Raw genomic sequence first — 14,687 nt, 5'->3', positions numbered from 1 at the left:
CCAAATACTGTACATATCAAAGTGGTTGTCCTTGAAATCCCAAACGTATTTCACATAAACAATTAAAAAGATATAAATTTGCTAATGTGAAGGAGAATGCCTAAACCGTCCAGGGGCTAGCGAAAATGCTTGGCAGAGAGAGGTTTCTGTTGACCGCGTTTGGTGAGAGTTCACGCACATCCGATGAGGAGCGCGTCTGTCTGTCCCTCTCCTCCCTCCTCTGGCGGCTGCCTTTCTCCTCCGTCTCCAACTCTTCCAGCCTCTTTCCCATCGTCAGGATCTGGAGCTCCAACGTCTTCCTCTCCTCCTCCATGTCTCTGATCTTCTCGTCCTGTGAGAGGAACCTCTCAAACAGCTTGTCTTTGGTCTCCTCCCATTCGCTCTTCTTCATGAAAGTCTGGTGCATTTCCTCCAAGGGTTGTTGGTCTCTTTTCGTAATGTGAGAGTAACCGATCATGACCGATGCCAGTGCAACGCCAACGCACAAAAACTGCATGTTTGTCATGTGGGCCTGTTGTGAAATCAGAAGTTCCGACATGACTTTGAAAAAGGAAGAGTTCATAAAGAACCAAGGCCCGGGCACTGAGAGTAGTTTGAAAAGTAAAAGGCCTTTAACCGGGCGGGCTCGATACGAAATTAAAATAACAGCCAGGCCTGTGGCTTATCGAAGAAGATCATAAATTTGTTGAGCGCTTCATCTGTGAGAGCAAATGCAACTACTTAGACTTTGCACTGCTGTTGATGTTTATATCCCTGAGCTGTGGCGGGTTGCGTCACAGCTAAGCACTGACTGGACAGAATACTTTGACGATGCCAAGGTTGCTATGGTAACCCAGCCTTATCTCACAGAAATACGTATACAGACTTTTGGGTTTTCCAGTTGTGTATGTACGGAATTGAAATTACGTACATACACAACTGGAAAACCCAAAAGTCTGTTTGACACTACTACTGTTTTGACTGCGACGGAGGCGTGGCTTTCACTAGTGGAAGTGCTATTTCACCGTGGCTCGTTCGGGCTGGGTGAGTTCGGGTTTGACATTATTTACTATTCTGTCCATTTTGGGTTACAACTCACAACTCGGCTCTACCGAACTTCATAAGGCAACTCGCGACCCCAACGGGTCTCCGTCATTGTCTATGGGAAGGATTTCATATGTACAGAGTTTGGGGTTTTCTAGTCATTTACTGTATGTATGGAATTGCAATTCCGTACATACAGTATCTACGTATTTCTGTGAGATCGGGTTGATGGAAAAAACTACTTGATTGTTTTACTTAAAAAGTAATCAATCGGCCCAGGCCGTAGCGTAACGGTCTGGGCACCGGACTGGTGATCCAGTCGCGGTGTGCCGCGGGTTCGACTCCCGGACCCGACACGGCCTTTACCGCATGTCATCCCCCCATCTCTCTCCCGTTTCCTGTCAGCCTACTTTCTATCCCTTAAAAAACCAATAAAGGCGTAAGCCGCAAAAAAATATCTTAAAAAAAAAAAAAAAAAAAGTAATCAATCAATCAATCAATCAATACTGCAATGTAGAGCTATTAAGAACTACTAAGTGAAAGGCCGGAATTGAAAATGTACTTGTATGTACTAAAATTGGCATCAAAATAAACATTAAAGGTCTGGTGACTTTTCTTTATTTTTTTTTCAGGTTTTCAGACAGCCATCTGATTGGTCCCTGACTGACTAACCAGCAGGTTCTTTCTGCCTTGTTCCGCCCTGTTCATGTTGAATTTGCTAAAACATGAATTTGGGAAAAACTCAAAACAAACATACTGTATGCAGGCATGCGCAGTCACCATTCTGCACCTGTGATGTTCCTCTTTTTACTTTTTTTTTTAATATATATTTTTATCCCACGATTTTGTAACCCATTTTTCACCCGTGTCGGTCTCGCACAAATTTCTCGGTCTCGCACATATTGTGCGAGAAATTCTCGCACAAATTTCTCGCACAAACGGTCTCGCACAAATTTCTCGCACAATCGGTCTCGCACAAATTTCTCGCACAATCGGTCTTGCTCAATCGGTCTCGCACAATCGGTCTCGCACATATTTCTCGCACAATCGGTCTCGCACAATCGGTCTCGCACAAATTTCTCGCACAATCGGTCTTGCACAATCGGTCTCGCACATATTTCTCGCACAATCGGTCTCGCACAAATTTCTCGCACAATCGGTCTTGCACAATCGGTCTCGCACATATTTCTCGCACAATCGGTCTCGCACAATCGGTCTTGCACAATCGGTCTCGCACATATTTCTCGCACAATCGGTCTCGCACAATCGGTCTCGCACAAATTTCTCGCACAATCGGTCTCGCACAATCGGTCTCGCACAAATTTCTCGCACAATCGGTCTCACACAATCGGTCTCGCACAAGTTTCTCGCACAATCGGTCTCGCACATATTTATCGCACAATCGGTCTCGCACAATCGGTCTCGCACAAATTTCTCGCACAATCGGTCTCGCACAATCGGTCTCGCACAAATTTCTCGCACAATCGGTCTCGCACACATTTCTTGCAAAATCGGTCTTGCACAATCGGTCTCGCACAATCGGTCTTGCACAAATTTCTCGCACAATCGGTCTCGCACAATCGGTCTCGCACATATTTCTCGCACAATCGGTCTCGCACAATCGGTCTCGCACAAATTTCTCGCACAATCGGTCTCGCACAAATTGTGCGAGAAATATTTTGAGAGTATCTCCAAAATTGCAGTCCTGCGTGAGCTTCCGTAGCTCCACCAACTCTATTTGATGAATTGAACAATGTGGACCCTGTTGTAAACAAGTGTAATGCTTAATTGGGTCGTCCACTCACAGTTAACAGTCTTTGTATTGAGTTTGTGCTTGAAATGTACTGTAAATTCTGCAAACTGTTAATAAATATTTCAATCAATCAATCAATCTTCATAGGATCGCTCTCCCGGGCGATCAGGACTTAACAAGTTTCTCATCAATGTGTATGTCTGCCCACACAGCTTAGCAAAACAGCCCGTTTCTTCTCAGCATTTGTCACGTCATTCGCTATGAAAAAATGATCAAGTATTTCACAGTACTCCTCCCACGTCTGCACACTATTGTCAAAATGTGCCACCGATCCTACAGTTCCAGCCATCTTCACAGACACAACCGCCGGCCCTGAGCCGCTCGCCACCACAACACTGTCTTCGTACTCCTCCGATGACTGATGACATGTGTCCATCAACAAAGGCGATAAACTGTCTTTGTACTCAACCACACATTCTCCCGTCACCCGATAACTTATTCCGATTTGTACTCGTCGCCATATGTAGTATCTTGAATACGGAATACTCCACACAAGGTTACGGTATCAAATGCGGGTTGTTTATTTCTGAAGTGTGACACACAGACTTGTCTCATAAACACTGCGCCAAGAATATGTCACTTCCTCCCAAGAGGTGGTTGACTGACTACTCACTGTCCAGTCCTAGTCTGGTACGCTTGTGCCACCTCTTGGCCAGGTCACGTAACAACAGTCATGCCTACAACATAACAATAGCCCATGGTCAAAAATGATGAAAAACCAGGATAAAACAAAAAATTCAAAAATTCAAAAAACGATGGGCTATATAACCCATCGTTTTTCTTTTTTTTCATTATTTTCAAATCCTCAAAAATGATGAAAAACGGCGTGCTACAGTATGCCGTACGATATGGGCAATTAGACGAGCGTCTAAAAATGGGATAAAAAAACGTCTAAAAATAGACGTCTAAAACACGTCTAAAAATAGACGTGTTTTAGTTTTAGTTTCTCGATAGCGCGAGTTTTTCTCGCGCTATCGAGAAAGCGCGAGTTTTTGTCGCGCTCTCTCGATAGCACTATCAACCGAAGCAACCGAAAAATTAACCGTTATTTCAATGGTAGTGAATGGGGAGAAAGTGTCAGTCTGCTTGTCTATGTGCCTATCTGCATGTCTGTCAGTGTGTTTTCCCACTTCAATGTGATTCCGGTTGTATGGTTGTGCGTTCCGCTGTCTCTCTTTGTCTGTCCTGTGGAGTGTGGAATGTCTGTATAGCCTGCAGTGTTTTCCTGGTTTCTTGTAGTTTGTCAGCTTTTCACCTAGTTGTGTGTTGCCTGTTTGGATGTCTTTGCCCTTGTGTGCGTCTTCTTGATTGCTTGTGTGCGTGATTCCTACTCGGTCTTGTCTATTTTCTGCCTGTTTCTTGTCACTTTTCCTTGCCAGTGTCCTCTATCCCTGTCTCTGTTCTGTATTGGTCAGTCTTCCCCAGCCCCTCTCCACCCTGCCTTAGTCCCCAGCCCCTGGCCCATTGCTCTAGTCCAGTTCTGTTTCCGCCCTGCCCCCTCTGTCTTGCCCTGTCCCTCCAGTTCAGTCCTGTCCCTCAGTGCAGTGCCCTGGTCCCTCCGCTGGACCACCTCCCGTTTGTTGTTTTTATGGTGCGTCTGGGGATCCGATCATCCGCCCCTTTGAAGGGGGGTATTGTCAGGATCTGCCTTCTGTGGGTTGTGTTTGGTGTTCCTGATTCTTATTTTGAAGTGATGCTTTGTGTTTCCTGTCCTACTTTGTAGTAGTTTCCTGCCTTGTCTCACCTTCCCTGATTTTTGGTTCTTTGTTTCACCTGTGTCTTGTTTTCCCCCAGCCAATCCTTGTGTTGATTTGATTTGAGTTCACCTGTGTCCTGTTAATCTTGTGCCTATTTAAGCCCTGTGTTTGGTTGTGTTCCCTGTTGGATTATTGTATTGTCACCTGAGTTCCAAGTCAATGTTATGTTTGCTAGTGTTTGTGCCATACTGCTATACTAGGTCTTTGTTTGAATAAAGACTTCTAAGATCCCGACTTCCTTGCATTTGGGTCCTGCTTGAAAACCACCTCCTGACAGAAATGATTTTTGTCCAACCACATAAGGGCAACCAATGGGAACGAAGAGGGGCAAAACCACATGCAGGCGGGACTTGACAAAGCGTGAAAAACCTTTGAACATTCAGTGACTCTGATTTGCCTGTGGATGGTGATGTCACCGTCCACTAATCCCGCTCCCTCTGATCCCCTATGCTTCAGCACTTGGGGGGGGGGGGGGGCGGAGCAGATGCAATGATTGACAGATACCTCAACAGTGACATGGCAACATTGTTATTTTTGTCATTGCAGCTCCAAAGGCATCAGGTGGTTAAACTGTCACAATAATGTTATGAATTGGAAATTAATGTTTTATAATTTAATATTATTATTAATTTAAACCATGGCAACCGAACAGTTTAAACTGTGTCTGTCGGTTGGCTAATCTTGCAAACCGTTATGTACATCATAATCATGTTTTTGAGGCTATCCCTCCCAGCATTGTGTCTGTGTGTACCCCATAGCGATGATTTGATTGGCTGAGAGGGTGTGTGTGTGTGTGTGTGTGTGTGTGTGTGTGTGTGTGTGTGTGTGTGTGTGCGCGTGCGTGCGTGCATCCGTGTTGAGGTTGAGGAAGCTGGTGATGTTGACTGCGCAACCTGATTATCTGATTCATTAGATCTATGAAGTCCAGGAATCATGCAGGAACTCATCACAGGGTTCAGATGTGACCGGTTTGCTGAGATCTGATGAGATTCAAAAATTAGATCCAAATGAATGGATCTAATGGATTTTGGCCACAATTCCATGCTGTGGTACCATAGAAGAGACAACAGGAAAACGTTGATCAAAATATCAATTATTCTACATTCTCTGTCTACAAATTAAGTAATGCAGATGGCTTAACAATAGTTCAACTCTTGAGAGCATAAATTAAACCAAATAGACCTGTAAGGGTCCATTTGGTTTCATTGTACACTCTCAGGTAAGGGTCCATTTGGTTACCAAGAGTTTAGGTTCCATTTAGTTACCAACTCTTCCTTCATTTTAGACCACTGGTTGAACACATCATCTTGAATACTGGAGATCTCAAAAGTATCCCTGAATAAATGAGCACCATGAATTGAGTTAGGCATTACACCTCCGTGAATGTATTTCAAGACTGTTTGGTTGCAAAATTAAATGTACTTGAACATTAGACAGTTTGACTTCTCACTGACCTGGTCCTGGTCAAATGTTGAAAGACTTTTGGATCTGTGTGTGTTGATTCCCACAATATATGCTTGCTGCCTGGCAGCTCCTAGGAGTCTACTGGCAGTGAAAGGCCATGAGCCTCAATCTCGTGGCTGCTATACAGCACTCTCCTTAATAAGGTCCTGCTCTGTCAAAGTCACCAACGTCTTTATGAGATTATCAATCCACAGAATGTGAAAAATTCCTAAAAGTAATTAAATCACACAATGTTGAAAATATTCTGTGATTAACCTCCTTGCCTTGGCTGATTGGCAACATACACATGCAAATGGACTTGCCGCCCCTTTAGGCACCACTAACAATACCCACACTATTTTGGAGGGGTGCTAGCCCCTCCTATGCACAGCTTTGTGTGTCTGTGTGTATGAGCACATAATGTACTCAGTTTGATTGGTTGAGCACGGAATGTGATGTATGATGAGCACCCCTCACTTCCCACGAGTTTTTATCATTCTATTTATTATCTATCTAACTATAAATGTGTGTGTGTGTGTGTGTGTGTGTGTGTGTGTGTGTGTGTGTGTGTGTGTGTGTGTGTGTGTGTGTGTGTGTGTGTGTGCCACGTAACTCGAGAACCGTTCGTCCCACTGACTTCAAATCCGACACACACATTCCACAACCCCACAAGTGGCCGGTGTCGAGTCGGTCGGACCCACGGTTGTCCAGAACTGCCACAAAAGGCCTCTGGAGCTTTCTTGTTCTGACATCATTCTGACATCTGCATAGATTCCATATTTGGACATGCCTGACAAAGAACTCCATATGAGCATAAAAGGGACACTGACATAATAACTGGGTGGGGCATGTATTTCCAACTTGCATCGTTCCAAGTAGGTCAGTGCCCAATGGGCACCGCTCTAGAGGCTCTGGACAGCCTAATGATCACACCTGATCACCAATGGATCTCCATATATGGAGCAGGCCTGGTCTGACATCACAATGATGTTCTGACATCGGCATAGACTCCGTATTTGGGCATGCCTGATAAAGAACTCCATATATGGACATAAAAGGGACTGTGGTGGGGCATGAATTTCCAAGTACAGTAGGCCAGTGCCCAACGGTCACCGCTCTAGTATATACAGTTTACATAATATTTGATGAAAGAAATCACGGAGAAAATCAATGCAGAAGAGAGGTTTGCAGGAGGTCTGTGCTGTCCTATAAAAGTTCTGAGGTATTCCATTTATAGTGACTCATAGGAATAGACTATGTGACAAGACAGAATTCCCACATCCCAGGCCCCGCAGAGTAGTTCCGGAGTGTCCTAGTGGTTCTGATCGAGGGTAGCTACTGGGACGTTAAGTCGGGACTTGATCACCCCGGCTGGGTCACCCGAGTGAGGGGTATGATGTTCGAGAGACCCGAAACCTGATGACCTCAGGATAAATCACTGAGAATACGTCCCAGGTGCATCCATGCGATGTATTTTCAGCTACTAAATAATCTGTTGCATGTCCTCAATCCTCTATGTACTCCCAGAGGTCATTCTCATAGCCTTCGTGTACATGCTGTAGCAGTGCTCTTCTCCTGCCCTCACAGTATCTGAACTTATCCTGTACTTTCTGCCTGATGTCCTGCAGAGAATCCTCAGAGATGTTCCGCTCCAGGTAGCCACTAGCCAGACAGCACGTCAGTGGCGTTTTCCAGATCCTCCTGGTTGTTCTCGAATATAATGGACTGGTTGTTCTTCCTGAGGTAGAAGGCAAAGGCGTAGGTGTACATGAGTGTGGAGCGGCACTTTCCCAGATAATCTACGGCCGTCTTCAGGAACTTCACCTCGACCCAGGACATGTTGTTCTGGGTCACCTCCTCCATCTTCTGCTGGACCTGATCGTAGAGTTTGTGCTCAAAGCGCAGGCCCTGCATGTGGTTCATGTAGCGGTTGAAATAGAACAGGTACCTCTCCAAGGCTACCCTGGATTGATCTGCTCGTCTTTTCTCTTCTTCTTCAGCATACGTATTGCAGACATGGGTACCATAGTGTGTCCGTGGGCTCAGGCAGATCCAACAGAACTGAGCTTTGCAGCTACAAATCATGTGATTGCAGCCGCCGCTCTTCTCTATGGTGACGTGGCATTTTGGACAGTCCTTGGTATTTGCTTCAAACCAGTTTGCAGTTTCGCTGTCATTACACTTCTTGACCCATTTCTTCAGCTTAGCACACTTCAAAGGCTCGTGACAGTTTTCCCCACAGCTGAAGCAGAACTCACGGCCACACTTGCACCTTACAGACTTGTCATTTGGATACTGGACTTTGATGACGTGTTGGCAGCCAGGTGCAGGACACCACTTTAACAGTCGGTTACACTCTACAAAACTATTTGTGATTAAATGCTGATACTTCAACTTCACCTTTGAATCTGTTATGAGACGCATGACTGTGTTGTCATCGACCAATATGTCACATTTGTGAGAAGGACAAGAAATGGTCTGTCCCTTTCCTTCTTTCACGATTTTGTCGTTCAAGTAATATCCCCAGCACTCCATACAGAAGTTGTGTCCACACTCCAGGCCTGTGAAGTGTTGGGGTAGTCCAGGTAGCAGATCTGACATGGGACATCCTGTGCAGTTGATGCCATGTTGATCGGAGCACGGGTCTGCAAGTTCTTACTGGGATTGACCACATGACACTCGGAGAACAGCTTGTCCAGGTTTCCATCAAAGTACCTTTCCATCAGCTTCTCTTTATCCCAGTTGAAGTGACTGAGAAAAATGCGCGTGATTGTCACAGGGTTCTGGATGACCTCGTTGACCTCCTGGACACACTTCACCATGTGCTGGACGAGCTGCTCAGTGGTCAACACTTCATGGTGGTAGTCCTCCTCCTCCACGTCAAGCTCTGAGGTCATGTCTCCTTCATCAGAGTCTTCGGTGTAGAGGAAGTGGTCTGACAAAACTTCCTTTTTGTACTTGCTTCTCTTTTCTACTTGCAACTCCTCCGGTCTTTCCATCCTCAGGGTACTGATCCACTCTCTGGACTTCCTCTCTTACTTCAAGTACTTCTTCAATGCTGTTGCATTTCAAAAGGAGCTCTCCCTTTAAGCAGTGGTGCCTGGGCAGTGATTGGACAGAATTCTGGTGACGTCAGTGTGATGATTATGTAATTGTGACGCCCATACATGGTGTTCCTCATTCATGACGTCATAGATTATCTGGCAGAGATACAGGCTGAGCGGATCTATCTATCGGTTTGTGCATTTAACCTTTGTATGTATGCGTTTGTGTGTAAACATATCAATTGCCTTCTATGCATGGCTGATGTGTTTTTTTCCCCGTTTATTTTCTTCTATTAGATGGCTCTGCCGATGGTGAATGTAACCATGATGTAAACAAAAAACCTTGTGATAGGAAGTCGAACAGAACGGTGGTTCTTGTACATGGGTGACTGGTCTATATGGCAGTCCGTCGCCGCCACCTAGCGACCTGGCATGCACATTACAGTGCAGCTTCCTCGTGTAAATGCTGAATAAAAATGGGATTTTGCCGTTTTCTCTGGAGACCGTTTCCGTCTAAAAGTGGCCTGTAACTCTGACAGTGTACAAATGGAACTAAACGGTAGGCCTACCATCTATTCTGTACAGTCTCAGGGTAAAATTAACACAGTGTAGATTGATATCCCAGATGGCATTCCAAATGCGGGTCAGCCTCATGCTTATCCAAATGAGGGATCGTTGAAAATAAAGCGGTTGAGAATCACTGAGCTCAACTATTGACGATAATACCGCTGCCATCTTGCCAGCAAGGTGCCAGCAATGTGCTAACTAGGTGCAACTTCCCATAGACAGCCCATTCATCCAAACAGAAAAGTATTAAACGTCAACTCACCAACATTGCAACTGTGCAAAAAGCTTGAATTATCCTCTTTCTATCTGCGAAGTGTTTGTTTCATAAAAATCCACTGTAGACTTGTTATGAGCTACTTCCTGTCGAGAAATTCCTTTCAGGTCGTTTCTTTCAAAGTATTGGAGTTTGGAAGCACTCATTTTTAGTAAAGCAACCTCCTGCTGCCTCCTGCATTATGTGCAAATTCAAAACAGCCCTGTGTACACAGGGCTGTTGAGTGATATCCAACGTGCACTCCCAAACTCTGACACTTTGGAAATAATAACCTGCACATAACCTATTGACAGGAAGTAGCTCCTAACATGTCTTTGGTGGATTTTTATGAAACAAAAAATGTACAGATCGAAAGAGGATAATTCAAGCATTCTGCACAGCTGCAATGTTGGTGAGTTTGGTGTAGTTTAATACAATTAGTTAGGACTTTTCTGTTTGGATGAATGGGCTGTCTATGGGAAGTTGCACCTAGTTAGCACCTTGCTGGCAAGATGGAAGCGGTCTGAATATCGTCAATACCGGGACCCCAATCCACACTGTAAAATCTAACTCATAAACCAACATAGTGGAAAAAGTGGCACTCCAAAATAAAATATTTTATTGAGACATAGCTTCTCAGCCAGTCTTGCATCTTTTATTTTGGAGTGCCGCTCTTTCTACTTTGTTGGTTTATGAGTTGTTATATTTAAATCTGAGCACTGCCTTAAACAAACAGTTTCCAGAGGAAGCGCACCGGTTTTTCTTTCTTTACCACACTGTAAAATCCTCAGAGTTACAGAACCACCAGGGCCCGCTTGGACCGCCTTGTAAGGATCTCAGATTTGTATTTTACAGTTAGGTTTCACCAGTTGGTTTGGAAACCTAACTGTAAAATACAAATCTGAGATCCTTAGATTAGCCAAAATGGCAGGGAAGAACATGGGTATGTCTACACCCCCGATCACCCCCCAGGTCATCTTTGAGCAGGCCACCATTGGACAGGTTAAGAAAATTGTGTCTGACCCCTCCCATGTACTATACCCCGAGTATCGGCTAATGCCATCAGGTACGAGGTCCATGCGTGCAAATATAATAGGTACAAGAATTCCTTTGTCCCTCTATCAATCACACTCCTTGCAGAGGGCAGACAGGGTAGGGGTCGAAGGTTATGAGGTGATGTTCTTCCTCTTTTGCACTAGGTATGCTGGTGGGTGTTTTCTAAATGTTGTACGGGTCACTGTGTGCCTTTGTTGTCTTGTATTTTGTATTGTATTGTATTGTATTGTATTGTATTGTATTGTATTGTATTGTATCTGTATCCTTGGGGTCCAAGACAAATTTCTCCCTTGGCAGATAAAATAAAGAAACCTTGAACTTGAACCTTGTACCTGACGTTGTGAAGCAGTGTTCTTAGCGGCCCTGCTGGAGATACTTCTGTGTGAACAATTTGAGTCTACTCTCCAGAGAACTCGCCTGGTTACTCAGCACTGTGGCTTTTTTCTGCAGCGCGTCCAGCAGTTCAAACTTCCGGTCGGCACCTTTGATCTCGTCTTTCAGGTTCTGCAGAGTCACATCGACCTGTTGACACAGCTGGGCCAAGGTGCCCGAAAGCTCCTGTTGGACCTGGTGGCTGCAGTTGGAGACGGTGTAGCTGACCACGAGCTTCAGCTTCTCGCTGGCGTACTCCACAAACTGCCTCTTGAAAGCCCTCTCCTTGGCTTTCGTGGTCCACATTAGCCTCTCATAGACGTACACCCCGCCATACATACCCACTGACAGGGCGATTAGTCGCCAGCCCATCGCCTTCCAGACAATGCCTCCAGCAGCAATGATGCCCATAGAAGTATGGGAATTGAGCGTAATGGTAATGCCAGTTACCATGGTTAGCAAGCTCTGAGGGGAGCTGGCGCTCACCCGTGTTAGGTCCATGGGTTGAAGAACCTGGTCATTGCAGCCCATGAGCGCCCGCCGGGCGTCCCTGGGTCCCAGGAAGCAGTTGACCAGCATGGTCCATCCCAGGGTGAAACGGAAGCCTATGTCTTCCTGGAAGTCGCTGCATAGCTTGTTACAGGCCAGGTCGTAATTCAAGCTGAAGCATTTCCGAGGAACCAGCGTGTCCATCTGCTCTCTGACCTGAGCTGGAAGCAGAGGCTTCAAACTCTCCATCAACTCCGTCTGTGTGGTCTGCAGTTCATCACCGATGGCTGTGGAGCACCTCCCTGACATGTTCCTGCCCAGGCCTTCCTCAATGTGCCTGTGAAGCTCATTCTTGTAGATCTTGAGCACCACCTGCGAGGGGTGGAATTCCATATGGAAGTCATCTACAAGCATGTATAGCCTCTTTATCTCCTCAGCCATGCTGTTGGACACCTGACTCTCCACCTTTTCAGTGATGTTCTTGATCTTAATCTTATAGTTCATGGTCAGCAGGTCAAGCTGTTTTTCTATAAACTTTAAGCGATCCCGACAGTCCTCGCAGGTCTCTAGGCAGTGGACCCTTTGCTTCTGAGAAGCATTGTGTACATCGTCCATCATGTGGTGCAGGGCTTCTGAGATCTGCTTGGCCCTCATCGTGTGCTGCTCAAATTTGGTCTTCACCGCAGATTGCGAGATGCACTCCTCAAAGCGCCTCTCGAAGTTCTCAAACTCAAACATTCTGGCCTGGAATCCTTTTGAAAAGGCACTGGCTTCTTCTGGCATTCCCTGGGCTTTCTGCACCCTGGCCTGTAGGACCTCCTTGGCGGAGACAAAGAAGATACGGTCGCTGGCCTGAGCTCTGTCCACCACACCCAGCTCATCCACCAAGAAGCTGCTGCAGCGATCCATGTGCTGTCTGCGGACATCCTCAATGTCAGGCTCAGGCTCAGAGGCTGAGGCGTCCCAGCGATTGTTTAGGATGAAGATGTTGGGGCTGGAGAGACGCTTGTTGACTTTGTGAAAAAACGACTTCTCCACCTTCATTAGTGTCGACTCAGAGTTGGCCACCAGAACAAACACGTCTGCATCCAGGCAGAACTTGTCAATCCAAGTGTCCAGCTCAGTGTCGACGTCAATGCCGGGGCTATCCACAAGGACCAGGTGGTCCCTAAGCAGGGCACACTTGTCTTTGGGCCACATGACACACACCAGGCTGCCCGCATCCAGGTCCTCGTCCTGGTGGAGAGCGTGGGCCAAATGGTTCACCGTCTTGATGTTCTTCCTCTCTTCTGAGCCCTCAGTGAGCAGGAAGGCCTTGTTTCCATCTGTACCCTCCACCTGCAGGAAACAGTTGGTGGTGTGGCCAATGCCTGTCGGCAGCACCTTGTCACGTAGCATGGCGTTGATCACAGAACTCTTCCCATTACTTGTCCTTCCAAAGAAGGCAACCTTCATGTGTCCGCGGGCCAGAACCTCCCCGATCCCAGTCACCTTGGACAGGTAGCCACGTGCCTCCCGAACCTGCGCTTCTGTCACAACTGGGTCTAACTCATCGTTCATAAGTGTGTCTAAAAAAGAAGAGCTCTCCTTTGTGAAGGCAGCCAGCTCCTGGAAGATTACATTGATCTCATCCTTGGCTGCGGCAAAATGCTTGAGCGGTGATGCATTCACATCACTCATCAGACTCTTGTCATTTGCACTGCGAATCACGTTGGAGATGGGTCGTAGTAAATCCAGAGACATGGCACATAGATAGAGGACTGAATTATTGAGTCTGCTTGAAACTTGTTTCCTCACAATACAGTTCTCAAAGCTAATATAACATCACTGTTACACATTTTTTTTCCTAATGATTTAAGTCAGACAGTTATCCTATATTAGAATTGGTCAATGGGAGTACTGGCCGGCTGGTAGTGTCATCATCATCTCCCCATCACTCAGCCATAACCATAAAAGGAGTTCCCAATGCAGCGACGCCCAAATATGGAATGTGTTAACCTCAATGTGTCTTCATGGCATTAGGTACAAACAAATCAGTCGGCTCCATATATGGGCACAAAAAGTGGGCATGCATGTGTGACAGGGCCGAATCAGTTACACAGTACTTATCAATTACCTTGTTAACAAAATGTTTGTGTTATTGTGTTATTACCACCTTATAAGCAGGTGGGAGCACTGGAGCTATCAAAATATCAAAACATTATATACTTACGTCAGAATCGGGCAGATTAACACACACAAGTGTGTATTAGTTGAGTTTTCTTAATGAAGTGCTTCTGATTTGTAACGGTGTGTTTATGTCAGTCAGCGATGCGATCCGTTGTTATTAATCCACATACGCACGGACTGGAGAGACGAGAAGTGTTTCTCTCCCTTCGGCTCGCATAACTACCAGACTACCAGTTCACTTTGCAGGTTGAAAATCCGGTAAAGAGCGGATACGGAAACGGATGTTCATGTTATTAGTCTCGCGTAGCCAGACAACTATTCCACAATCTCCGAATGCTATATAGAGTCTGGACCTATAGCCCCCATGAGCTGAGTAACGGAAGCTGCCATTTCCGTTCACGAAAACATATTTTAAAATATCTTTAGATTTCTGCTAAGCAACAAGCTATATGCTATATTTCTATTTATATTAGGATAAATGTGCGCGACTGTAAAGACGAAACGGAAGTGGCGAGGAGGCTCCACTTCCGCTTTATAGTATACTCATGACAGCTCTTCCGTTGGCCCAGACTGTATGATGAAGCGTTTGGAAATCGCAGAGGCAACAGTCTGGTAACGCGAGACTACTAAGATATGCGTGCATATGACCGGATATAGTAGGCGGGCTCTACGACTAATTAAATTCCTCATTCCACCTTTTT

The 14,687-nt window shown here is 45.8% G+C and overlaps 1 protein-coding gene and 1 pseudogene across 2 annotated transcripts; both read right to left on the bottom strand.

The window, feature by feature from the left end:
• Nucleotides 1-7,541: 7,541 nt before the first annotated feature.
• On the bottom strand, nucleotides 7,542-9,035 carry LOC310868489 (E3 ubiquitin-protein ligase arih1-like; annotated as a pseudogene). The gene has a single exon. The product of its transcript is annotated as an E3 ubiquitin-protein ligase arih1-like (transcript).
• Nucleotides 9,036-11,310: 2,275 nt separating this feature from the next.
• On the bottom strand, nucleotides 11,311-13,560 carry LOC310868488 (mitofusin-2-like; the record flags this gene model as incomplete). The annotated part of the gene is made up of 1 exon (XM_083778945.1): nucleotides 11,311-13,560. The coding sequence occupies one exon, from the start codon at nucleotides 13,558-13,560 to the stop codon at nucleotides 11,311-11,313; it is 2,250 nt and encodes a 749-aa protein (XP_083635071.1).
• Between the last annotated feature and the right edge of the window lie 1,127 nt (nucleotides 13,561-14,687).

This window comes from Protomyctophum parallelum (genome assembly GCF_964188405.1).
Source record: "Protomyctophum parallelum genome assembly, chromosome: 13".
NCBI classification, from domain to species: Eukaryota; Metazoa; Chordata; class Actinopteri; order Myctophiformes; family Myctophidae; genus Protomyctophum; species Protomyctophum parallelum.
The sequence above is the reverse complement of the archived record's forward strand: the minus strand, read 5'-3'. Positions and strand labels throughout refer to the sequence as shown.